Here is a 12,099-nt window from a genome sequence, read left to right on the forward strand (position 1 = left end):
TGACAGGTAAACGTGCACATGCAGGTGACTTTTAATGCTGGGGATTTTAAATGTTTTTACTGCTGTGGCAAATCAGGCCGTGAAAGTGACTTTTATTTGGTCATATTTGCTTTTTCTTAATGGTGGTGATGTTGAAGTTTAGAAAATAATAAAGCTGCTGAATGTTGGGATTCCAAACCTGGAGCTGCTGGGCTTCGTGGTTTTCCAGTCCTTCAACGATGGAGGCGAAACGCTCTTTATTGTTCCGCTCCGCAGCAATCGTCATGGCGGCCAGGATCTTATCCAGGCTGGGGGGAGACAGAGGAAGGGTGAACGGGCCTGACTCTACAATCGACAAAGTCTTATCACCTCGCTGACAGGACATTTACTCACAATTTCCAGCTCAAACACTCTGTATCTTCTCCTGCACACTTGCTCAGACCTTTCTACGGTCACTCCCTCAGTGCTTTTGCATGCAGATTAGACTGTTTGATGCAACGCGATCCAATTTTAAATGAATTGTGAGTGCTGATAGGGTGAGCGTTTGGGTGGAGATGGAGATATTCTTGGCGGGAGAATGTTAGACAACCTGAAAAATCTGGGTATTTCTTAAGTCGAGGCTGATCATGTAAATCTGTGCAGACCACAGAAAAGCTGTAATAAAAATCCTGCTGTAATAATCTGCAAGTTATTTCATACAACAATGAACAATGACAGGTGGCCTCTGTAACTCCAATGCTACAACGCCCATTTGTACCTTCATGGATTAAAAGAACCAAACTCCCACAAGCACAACTCTTTTCACCTAACTGGGCGTGAAAGTGCTCTCAGCATGAAGGACAGGTTCCCACCATAGCTGAGCTAAAAAATATATTAATAAAACATTTACGGCAGTCGACTGTTTAAAATGTCGGCTGCAGAGATCATCCGAATTACACACACGCGCACACATTTAACTGCACGTGTCCTCTCACCCTGACTGTTGCCATTCTGTGATAGTTTAAATAAATATGAAGCGCCTTGGTTCATGATTGGTTCATGAGTGAGGGAGATCATGTGTCTGACCAACAGTACGCTGTGTGGAATAAGCCTGACACGGGGATAAATGAAGAGGCCATGCTCTGTGAGAGGGGTTACAAAGTGGCAGACAAGCACTGGGGAGCTGCATACTGAGCAGCTTTAAAGCCAGTTCAAAACAGGCGAGAAGAGATCTGCTTAACTTGTCGTGTTCCCTTTTGATGCTGTCAGCTGAGGCGCGTGCGAAACATCACTACGGCGGCTGCGAGAGGAGTTTCAGAGCGAGAAAGTGACGCCTCAGCTTCTTTGGCTGTCACCTCTACATGACGGATACATTTTAATGAAGGGCTGTGATCATGCCGAAAATTTTTCCGTGTTTACTTCAACCTCTACTTCAAAACATCCCAGCTGAGAGATGCAGGAAACAACTACAGAGAGCTGTTTTTATATTTACACTGAGCGCATCTCAGTTGTCAACAGGCAGCACAACTGTCTGAGTGATGACTGTAATAGAGAAGATCTATATGGATATAAATATGCATTCCTCGGATCGGTGCATCAGTTATCTGTATATTTACTTGTGTCTGCAAAAGTTAGTTGTTTAGTGAAAAAGTTAGGTGCTATCAAAGACATTCAACCAAAATATTTAGACATGAACATTCTCATGTACATCAGAGACAAGATACTATAAGACAAACTATTCTAGGGATGGAACTGAGTCCAAGAAAGCTATTTAAAAATGTTTCATTAGCTAATGTTAAAGGATTAATTGAATGCAAAGATGAAGGTGAACACTCCAGAGTACTCTGCAAAGTCTATCAATTCCATAACCCACATACATTTGTGGATCTCCAGGCATTAAAGGCCTATCTGATGGGCAGGAGGTGTTCAATGTGCTGCAGAAACCAGATGCTCCTGAAGAATTTGTGGGTTTGTTTATTTCTTCCAGTGCTTTCAGCCTGACTTTGAAGTGTCATTGTTATTCCGGTGTGGCCCCGAGGGAAACAATAAAGAAGAAGACTCCCCTAAACCCAATTTATAACCTGTCAGCCAAGTTGTGTGTCCAAGGAAAACTGTGCTGAGCACTTCAACACATTAAAAGACACTGAACTGCGTCCCACAGCATGATCTCAAGGATGTCTATGGAGTGTAATGTCTGTAGGTTCAACATATTTCCACAGGAAGTGAACCGACAACTCTGAATAGCTGTCAAATACAGAGAGAGGAGAGAAAATGGCTTGGTCGTCTTCCTGTGTGTGTCAGATGGTTGTCTTTTCTTTCACTCTTCCTAAATTCCTGACTCCACCAGGCACTGTTGTGTGATCTCACATGTCTAATTCTTTGTTTTCCATCTCCCAGACAGCAGAAAAAGCAGAGCATTTTGTTGGCATTCACACTCTTGTTTGCTTTGTTGTTTACTCTCTCGATGTTTGTACAAGGAAATGGTGGGCTGTGTACTTGAATGGTTCTTTTATCGTCTGTTCTGAGAAGTGAAAAATGACTCAGGTTGTTTAAGTGCTTCATTTGTTGATGCTGTGCAAATGTGTTTGCTTGTTGCTCACGGATGTTGCTGCTCTGGCACCTGTAGCAGAGCCAGCGATGGTTGCAGACCTTTGATAAAGAGGTTTTCCAATGTTTTATTCCTGTGCTCAGACCGTCATCTGTCACGATGACCTGCACCACAGACAGACACGAACCTCTGGTCTCCACTCCACCTGCTCCCAGGCTCAACCTATGACTCTCCTTTCACATGAAACCCCTCAGAGCTGTCTGAGGTTGTCTGCTTTCCAGCCCTTCAACTGCAGCAAGGGTGTTAGAAAGCAGCCACCTGCAGCACCGTCCCCTGCTGGTTCAGAAACACGACTGAATAGGCTGCAAAAGACTTTTGTGATGACACTTTTCTGTTCTTCTGTGATTCCTGAGCTCAACCCTTTAATTTTACCTGCTCTTCCATTTAGCTGTCAAATGCATTCGGTGAGAAAGAACAAATATCATAATTGGCAGAGTTATCTGAGGTCCACTTACATGTTTTCCTCTCCGATAATGCAGAACGCCGAAAGAATTTTAACAGTCTCCGTCATCATGCTGGTCTGTTTGGGGTCAATCGCTCGAGCCAGCAGCAGCAGGCTCCGCTCATCTCCCAGGATCCTTTGCAGTCCATACTGTGAAAGAGACAATGATGAGGGTATTTGAATTCACTGAGACCATCGACTTTAAGTGAAATAATGAATATTACAAAGTAGAGCTAATGTTCTAAATTAGGGTTAGTCTTAATCTTCTTTTATGGAAGGTCAATCGAGGCACGGGGGAGGGGCTGAAAAAGACTGCTGTATCTATTAAATTCAGGGCAGGAGTGAAAGGGGCAGAAACTGATAGCCTCCTTTACCTTTAAGGTTCCCCACAATAGGAGGAGTGTGCAGGGATGAATGCTTGTAGGGTGGATTAAGTAGAGTATCAACAGTTCATCTATCTTTGAAATGGGCGCCACTTTAGAGGAATCAGTGGGGCCGCCTCAGAAATGATACATAAAAGATCTGAGACAGAGCATTTGAAATGGTAAATTTAGCCTCACTTCACTGTCTCGTCATTTCGACGGAGGGTGCAAAGTTGAATCTGGATGCCCATTTGTGCTATTATTGGACGTGTTGAATTATAAAAAATTATATATATATTAATACAAAGACAGCTGGCCTTTGTGCTTGTTTTCATTTCAACACTGAACTTCGGCATTATAATATCTTCACAATCATGTTAGGTTGCGTTTCGCGCCAACAAACTTTATAATTTTAGCCTTTTTATCATTGACTCATGCTGACCTTATTGTTCATGAAAGCCTTCAAGCACTGGATAAGTTTATGCTGGTTCTTTTTATCGATGTTCTCTTGCCTAAAAAAACATCAAAAAAGAACATTTTTATTAGATTGCCATCTTGGAGTAATAATAAAAAAATGTTAAACAGATGGAATATGATAGCAGATCACTCACTGTTTCTTGTCAAGAAGCTTCTCCAACGCATCCAACAGAAGGCCGAGACCCTCATGACCGAAGTTATTAACCCAACTAGAAAGTAGACACACAGAAATCAGAAATATTCATTTAAATTGTTCCTCTTTTGCTGGTTTATTGTTCAGTCAAAGAAGCAAACAAAAACTGTATTAAAACTCAAGGAATGCTGCTGATTGTGACTAATATGAAGGGTCACGAGAGCCACTTGGATAAAAGGGTTTTAATTTCTCAGAGGAGGAGCTGAAACAAAAAAGAAATTCAGCTTGGCTTGATATAATAACGTCTGAATGAGTTTGAATTTAAACTGCTGCCATCTACAAGCAAAATGAACACCAATTCATCTTAACAAGTGCTCCCACTGTTAGGCAGTTCACATCCGAGACCCCCCCACATGAGCCGCGCGGCTGCTGCGCCGAAAGATTAAGCAATGCGAGTAAGATAACGCTTTAATCGATAATGGATTGTGAGAGATAATTGGCTATAAACCTCGGAGTGCCAGGAGACGGCAAATGATCCACTACAGATGAGCCTGTTTGTCTAAGATACAGGAGAGGAGGAGGAAGAGGAGGATGGGGAGGAAGAGAGTGGGAGGAAGGAGGGGGGGGGGGTGTCACACGCCAGATTAGCTCATTAGCATCGCTTCTACTAAAAGGCCCTAACTGTCAATAACACAAAACGCATGGAGCAATTTGCCGACATTAATAGGGCAGGAGTCAATGATTTATCTCGCCTTTTTGACAATGATTTGGAAAAAATGATGGCGTGTGTATTAAAGTCATTTGTATTGACTAAGCAAGTCAGAAAAGACCCTCAATTTGGGCCGAGATGCATTCGCTTGCGGGAACGGGAAAAGTTGCGGTGACGTATTTCTTTGAGCTTTGGCAAAATCATCAGAGGCCCCAGCCGCTCGCCTGTCATTACCACAATTCCATTAGCAGACACACAAAACCCATTTTACTGTATAAGTTATCGGCGTTTGCCGCGACGTTTGCTGTAATGATGATAATAATGATCTGTTTCCCCAATAAGAAAACTGAATATAATGTCCTTTTATAAATCTGTGTTTATGATGAACCGGTTTCCTCCCAGCAGTTGCTTTGCTGATATTTAGGGTCATAAAAGAAAGAAAGAACAAATTGGCTCAGCGAACCGAAGCATCACAACACAGTTCTGCGCATTTGCTGTGTGATCCAGGGGTGACAGGAGTGATGGAACAATAAGGCAGCGGGAGAGGAGGCGACATGGTTGAGGCTGTTCCACAGTTTGTTTATGCTTCACAGAGCTGGAAATGGAGTCAATATTTGTGTTTATTTTTACAGTGCAAGTGCAATATGGAGGTTTGGAAGCACCGCCCGACCTGAACTCTGGGTATGAAAACAGGGACGGAGAATGAAAATGACACGCCATAAAGTTGCTGGAGGTTGCCCATAATTATGAAGACATGACTTGAATGTATGTACACCCAGCAGAGCTCCTCTTATAGCGCCATTAAAACAATACCCACAACACATTATTACCCCCTCGTATTGCTTACTTTGTTTATTTGGTCTCGCGTAAAGAAGTGAAAGTTGAAGCTCTAAAGGAGGAGAACTTGGAGGAGAAGTCGCACTAATTTGAGTGGGAAATTGCACAACAGATGTTTTGCTGCTGCCATGTTTACCTTCTCTCTGAAAGTGCACAGACAGATTGGGAGTGTGTGAGATGAATATTCCTGCGTTGGAGATGCGTCCGTCCTGCTGCAGGCCTGCACCACAATGCCGTAGTCAACCTCTTCTCAGTATCATTCCTGTTTCACTCTGGTGCACCTTTAAATGAATCGACATGATTCCACTTTTAAATGCCCTCAAAGTTATCGCCGTGACGATGAGCGCTGTTACTTTTACAGCTCTTATCCCGAGGCTATGAAATCTATTTTGGTTCATCAAAGTAACTGCTTTTGTGCACGAGATTACGACTATTAAGTGGAATGGCGATAGGGACAAGACGACAATGACTCCTACTTAAGCAGTAACAACTCCAAGAAAAAGAAAGCTCGGCATCGTGGAACACTCGGAGGAAGGAGAGGAGCAGCCAGAGGCACAAAACAGGCAAAGTAAGGTCACAAATCCAAGACTGCAGATCTGCCAAATGCCTTTTCTTTGACCTGAGAGTGTCACCTGACCTGGAACTAAAACACAACCATAATGATCGGCGACGTTTGTGGAAAAGACTTTCTCGGGCGAAGAAACTGTGGCTAGAGACCAAGGCAAAAAAAGGATCATTCGAAGATAAGGAGCACCGATATGAAAACAACAGCCTTGGATGTATTGTAATCCCGTTTCTCCGTACGGCGGGTATAGCGGGCTCCTCGACCATGTCAGGATTTTGAAAACCTAATTAAAACACGCGTGCACTCATCAGATGGACGATAACATGTAGTGGTCTCGCTGTTATTAGCAAGAGTGCAGAAGTTGCTTGGAAGCTGTCAGAAGATAAGCTAATTAACGAGCCAGCAGGCAGAACGTGCTCATGCTGCTTCTGTGGAGCCTCCTTTAAACTGTAAAATGCTGCTTTAGAACTTGTTTTTCTGTATAATTTACTTAATTTTCCCACTTTACAGATCAGCTTGCAACTTTTGCTAATGGATTGGGGTTTTTTTCCCATGGATTTTGGCAACATTGATTGTTTTAATTCAATTTATTGAATAAGGATCTCAGTATTTCCTCCGATAATGCCGATAATGTTGCTGCGTGCACGCCGATGTCTTCAGAAGCTAAAACAAATGCACTGTTATTGTCATGGATTGTGACAGAGCTCGCTGAGGTCTGCAGCTCAGGCTCGGATCAATTTATCATTGATCATTAATCAGAATCATAGTGATCAACAGCAGCGTTTGCTGCAGTATTAAAAGCACTTATTCACACTCCTCCCTGACCTCCTGACCTTTTAGCTTCCCGTTCACAGGAACACTTGGAGCGCTGTAATATAGCTTTTCCTCTGAGCCGAAGTGAGTGATCGATATCACAGGAACTGAAGATCAAACAAGTTCTGAATCCTTCTTTTCTCTCGCATCATTCAATTGCATTAACTTATGAGGAGACTTGTTCATCTAATATTGATGTCTGTAATTTGCTATTTAAGTGCCACAAAATGATGTGGCTTTCTGCAGTCATGGAATCCCCACAGGCTAAATGAAAGATTCATGGATACGTGTGAGGGCGAGATTTTCTAATTTTATAGTTTATGTTATTTCATCTGGTTTTCAACACGTTACGTCTCACTTAATCAAACAGATGACAAAAGAGTCTTATTGCATTATTGTGAGGAGGGTTTTCATGTTAACTCCAAAGGTTTGAGCAACTGAGAAGAGGCGCTTCTGCTCAAATTTGACAGCCCGTATTTAGTTTTTCACGACGTTGTCAGGCAAAGTGTTCTTTTTTATGTTTGTGTTTTAAAAGGAGCCATTGCTCAAGACTGAAGTGAATCCCTTTTAAAAGTGGACAGGAAGCCAGAACCTGCTCTGCCAAAAACAGCCCTGCCAAATGTTCTCCAGGGAATGCCACATGCGCCGTGCCAGTGCCAGTGGCCTCTATTCGGAACTGTCTCCCCTTTTTCGTGGTACATTAATTTTAACTAACCTACTTCAGCTGCATAATGAGGAGTTCTAACAAGAAGAGGATGGCCATGTTAGTCTACAGACCAGTACGCTGCCAGTGTGGGTTCCAGTATCCCTGAACACCAACTTTATCACTCTGAGATCATTTCTAAAGCAAAAAAAGAAAGAAAGAAAAAAGACAGAAATCCACCGAGGTAGAGAGCAGAATCATGTCATTCGGTGTAGATTCTGAAAATCTGCCAGTCTGTGGGTGCTCTGTTCTTTGCTAGGTGGTGGAATCAGGCCTGGAGAGGCCAGCAGTCTAAACAAGCTGGAGAGGAGAGCAGCTGAGAGCCTGATGTGGAGCTGGACCGCCTGGGGACAGCTGGAGGAGGATGATGGAGGATCAGGACAAGATCAGAGCAATGCTGGGTAACCTGGTCCAACGTATGCAGGAAGAGCTGCAGCGGCTCCTTCAGTCACCGACTCATCCCAATCGGAGTGAAGGACCGAGCCAGAACCAGCAACCTGACATCACAACTCTGCCATCACTGGGACACAGCCACACTGTCATTATTATTATTACATAGTGCCAGACGTCCTCTTTATCCCAAAGTTTGAAGAAAATCTCCTGAAAAAGTTCCCGACACAAAGACGTCCTTCATGGGATTTACGGCGGAATTTAAAATTATGCAAAGCAAACCTTTATGGCACAATTAAAACAGTTCTGATAAATTAAACCTGAAGGCAAAGCAGTGGAACAGAAGGGAAAAGCTGCAGAATCACTCTGCTAAATATAGAGAAATCTGAGAAACAGCAGCCAGAGTCAACAACATGATCTAAAATCAATAGTGAAGAATCCAATGTCTCTCTGTGATATAATGTGCGTGCTTCATGCAAGAGACAGTGACTCAATGTTACACTAAGGACTACTCTTTATGAACGGTAAGATCATTCAGTACACCTGGTTAAACACCCTGTGTTGTTACTCTCAGCTTTAAACATTGTTGATTCTAATTTGATTCATATGTTTCGTCCGTTTTTATTACTAACCTGAATATTAGGATCAATAAAGATCATCTTTTCTTTTAATCCAACATGTGTTGCACTACAAAAAAGGGTGTTTAAAAAGTCAAAAACACAATTTTCATCAGACTGTGGACTTAAAATGGCATTTCTTCCTCAGAAGACAGAAAAACACTATTGACTTTCTGGATTCCCAACTTAATAAGCAAAGATATACAGGAGCAAATATTAATCCACCTGTTTAATTTTCTGCTCTGACTTTTCTCTGCTGGATCGCAGGAGACGTGGGTCTGTTCCATTATGCATTTGGTGAGGAGGAGGAAGAGGAGGAGGAAGAGGAGGAGGCAGCACAAGGATGCAGCAGGTCGACACTTTGTTATTTGACGTGCAGACAGTTTCAAGATTCAAGGAAGATCTAAATTCACCTGCATAAGAAGATATGAAAATGTATTGATATTTCTAAGATTCTTCCAAAATTCTGGACCACAATGTGCAAATTGTGTGTAAAATCCTTCAGATTTTAAAGGGAGCAGCCACAACAGGAAGCTGAATGCCAGGTGGGTGAACTCTTTCTCCGTTAGTCTCTACACAACCTGATTGCCTTTTTTAGACTATAGCTTTATTATTTCAGGCATGTGCGCTGGTGAACGTTTCATATCATATGACAGATGCAGCCATACACACACACGCACACCTGACTGAGAGCTGACCTGCCCTCTGCCACACTAACTCAGGCCCGCGGCTTCATGACGGCTAGCTTTAAACATTATAGCCTGAAACCAAACGCCAGGGTGAAAACATGGAGGCGTGTTGTGTTCTGAGGACAGAAGCATAATGAGCACAATCCACATGGGATCAAACATCGATCAAAACGAAATAATGACAATTCAACGTCTGTGATTTATAACAAAAGGCCTCAGCACGCAGGAATGTAAGGAAAAAGCAAATGCTATGAAAATGAGTGTATCGAAATAAGATCGAATCAGGTCTGATGTGATTCATACGCATTTCCCAGAATTCTGCAGAGATTAGCTCCAACTCATAGAGGAGGAGAAAGCGCAGTGGCACTTTGAAAGATTTAATTCAAAGCAATTAAGTTGGCATTTCGATCAAGGGTGTTTTGCAGTCACCTCGCACGACTGCTGTATAACAATAAAGTGTCAGAATGCAGCCTGGTGCTTTATGTGACGTCTGCTGGAAACCAATAAAACACTCAAAGGCGGCGGTTAGTTAGAGGTGTGTGTCTCAAAATCCTTCATCGGCCACCGCGTTTCCCCGCAACAACAACAGTGCTGCACTGGACGGGGATTTACATTCAACACATTTTTAAACCGATGGAAAAGGCTTCAGGACGTGGATGGTAAGAGCGGTTCTTTCACAGAAGCCTCCAGCAGCCCGCCTACTCCCGCTCGCACAGAAACAGCGTGTCGTACCCACAACTCAGCACTTCTCAGCCCTCTGTGGTGTACTGTGTGATGAAGACGGTAAAGGAAACAGTGCCGACGCTGCTGGGAAATGCTTCAGACTGGAGGAAGACAAACAGATTCTGATACACAAACACTGCTATGAAGTATCCATCCATTCCAAACTCGGGAAAAAAAGGAACGCTAGTTCATGGTACCAATTAAAATCAACACAAAGCACACAAACACAATATGGAATGATTTTCAAATGTCTTCAAATGTCAATGTTAAATACATATTAAAGCCCCAAACCCCACAGTATCTAACAGCTCCAACAGATATTTGTGAGAGAAGAGGATCTGACTCTCCGCGGTAACAGATGTGGCTTTCTTGAAGCTCCACAGATGGCGTCATAAACTGAAATTGGCATCGCTCTTAAAACGCTCTCAGATTTTGAAGACATTTATGTTTCCAGGACTCGTTTCCACCGCGAGGGTAAAACGTACTTGAGACAATGTCGTAATAGTGGTGTGACATTAAACAGGCAAAGAAAGCATCAAGGACTGACGCTTCTTTGTGGAACTAACGCAGCCCACCTTCACTACCTGAGGAGGAAATCTCAGAACATGTCCCGACGTCCTCTGTGATGAACGACGGAGGAAAGGAGCGCGTGTCCTCGTGGGGACAGTGGTTTGGACTGCCAAAGGAGCCATGAGACGTTTCCATGTAATTTAAAAAGTCATAACAGGTCAAGCTTTTTTTTAAGATCTTGACTCATCCCTTTGATCTTCTGTCTATGATGTGGAACTCTTTATCATCTAAATGATTTCAATGGGGAGGGCACACCTGATCAAAGGTGTTGGACTACCCCTGGGGAAGCAGGCGGTCTCTCTGAACCTCACTCTGGGACATGTTTTAACGGATTTGAAAAGATTTCCAATTGACCAACACGAATGTAGGGGACCAATTATGGAGAATTCACTAAGACATTGAGAATGCTGGAACGCGCATTCATCTCTGTGAAGAGTCACTTTCCCGGTGGGATCTGAATCCTCTGACAAGCGCATTATCCCCGGTGTCAGCTGATTCTGCAGCATCACTGTGTCCTGTTCCTGGTGCAGCCAGTGATTTAGCACAGAGGAACACAGGTGCACGAGCCAGCCAACCTTTTGATCAAGACTGTTGGGACCCCTGAAGTGACAGTCAATCAGTTCAGCAACGATAACCACTGGAAAGCTGACTTTTCATTTATAATTACTTCAGATCGCGCTGGCGTCTTAGAGCCTTCTAAATTTCACTATGACGAAAGTTTGATGCTTCGTCCAACATTATTGAACAGACTCTGCTAAAAGCATAAAAGCAAACATAAATCCTCCTCCCAATGTAATACTGCTGCAAAAGCTGATGGAAACAGGGCGTCCGAAGGGGAGGATCTTTGGGTGAAAGGTTTTTCTACATTTAAGAACGACAGGAGATAAAATTTGCAAATGGAGTGTTTCATTCTGTGTTTCTGCCTGATCCGTGGCAAGGTCAGACGTCGGCTCTGAAAAACGATTCCCAGCTTGTCGGCGTCTGACTCCCATCGGTGTATAAACTAATGGAGAGGGGCGACGCAGTCCTAAATCTAAATCTAAATTAGTAAGCAAGTATCCAAAAGACACAACTAAAAGTGGGAGAACTAATGAGCTGGGGAAAGAAACGTGGAGAACGCGGCATTGGAAAAGAAAGTGGGAACAGAGTAAGTGGCGGATGCTCCAGGCGACGCCATCTGTGGGCGGATCTGCTACGGCTTGATGCCACACACCTGTGTGGAACAGCCTGGGAGATAAGGCCCAGAGCACAGTGGCCCTGTGGCCACCGGCGCTGCCAAAACAGGTGCACAGCCCAGCCAATTAAACTATTAGACAAACACAGGCCTCTGGGAGCAAATTAGCCGGCTGCCCAAACATCAGAGGAGGACCAAAAAGCAACGGTAAGCACTCGTTGTAAAGAACAACAAAACTTTGATGATGAGACTTTTATTTATCTGCACACAATAAAAACACCCCCGCAGTGTTGGTCGCAGGAATCTCCTATAGCGGGCCCTTTTTAAAA

The 12,099-nt window shown here is 43.4% G+C and overlaps 1 protein-coding gene across 6 annotated transcripts in view; it reads right to left on the reverse strand.

Annotated features, from left to right (window-relative positions):
• Window positions 1-12,099, reverse strand: part of diaph2 (diaphanous-related formin 2) — a 258,036-nt gene that overhangs the window by 167,085 nt on the left and 78,852 nt on the right. For all 6 annotated transcript variants that reach the window (XM_029847330.1, XM_029847329.1, XM_029847331.1 and 3 more), the window contains 4 exons: window positions 3,982-4,056; window positions 3,813-3,882; window positions 3,022-3,158; window positions 179-287 (listed from right to left, as the gene is read on the reverse strand). In XM_029847330.1, the coding sequence (XP_029703190.1) occupies window positions 179-287; window positions 3,022-3,158; window positions 3,813-3,882; window positions 3,982-4,056 (391 nt within the window). The remainder of the gene's footprint in view (window positions 1-178; window positions 288-3,021; window positions 3,159-3,812; window positions 3,883-3,981; window positions 4,057-12,099) is intronic.

This window comes from Takifugu rubripes, chromosome 14 (genome assembly GCF_901000725.2).
Source record: "Takifugu rubripes chromosome 14, fTakRub1.2, whole genome shotgun sequence".
Lineage (NCBI taxonomy): Eukaryota > Metazoa > Chordata > Actinopteri > Tetraodontiformes > Tetraodontidae > Takifugu > Takifugu rubripes.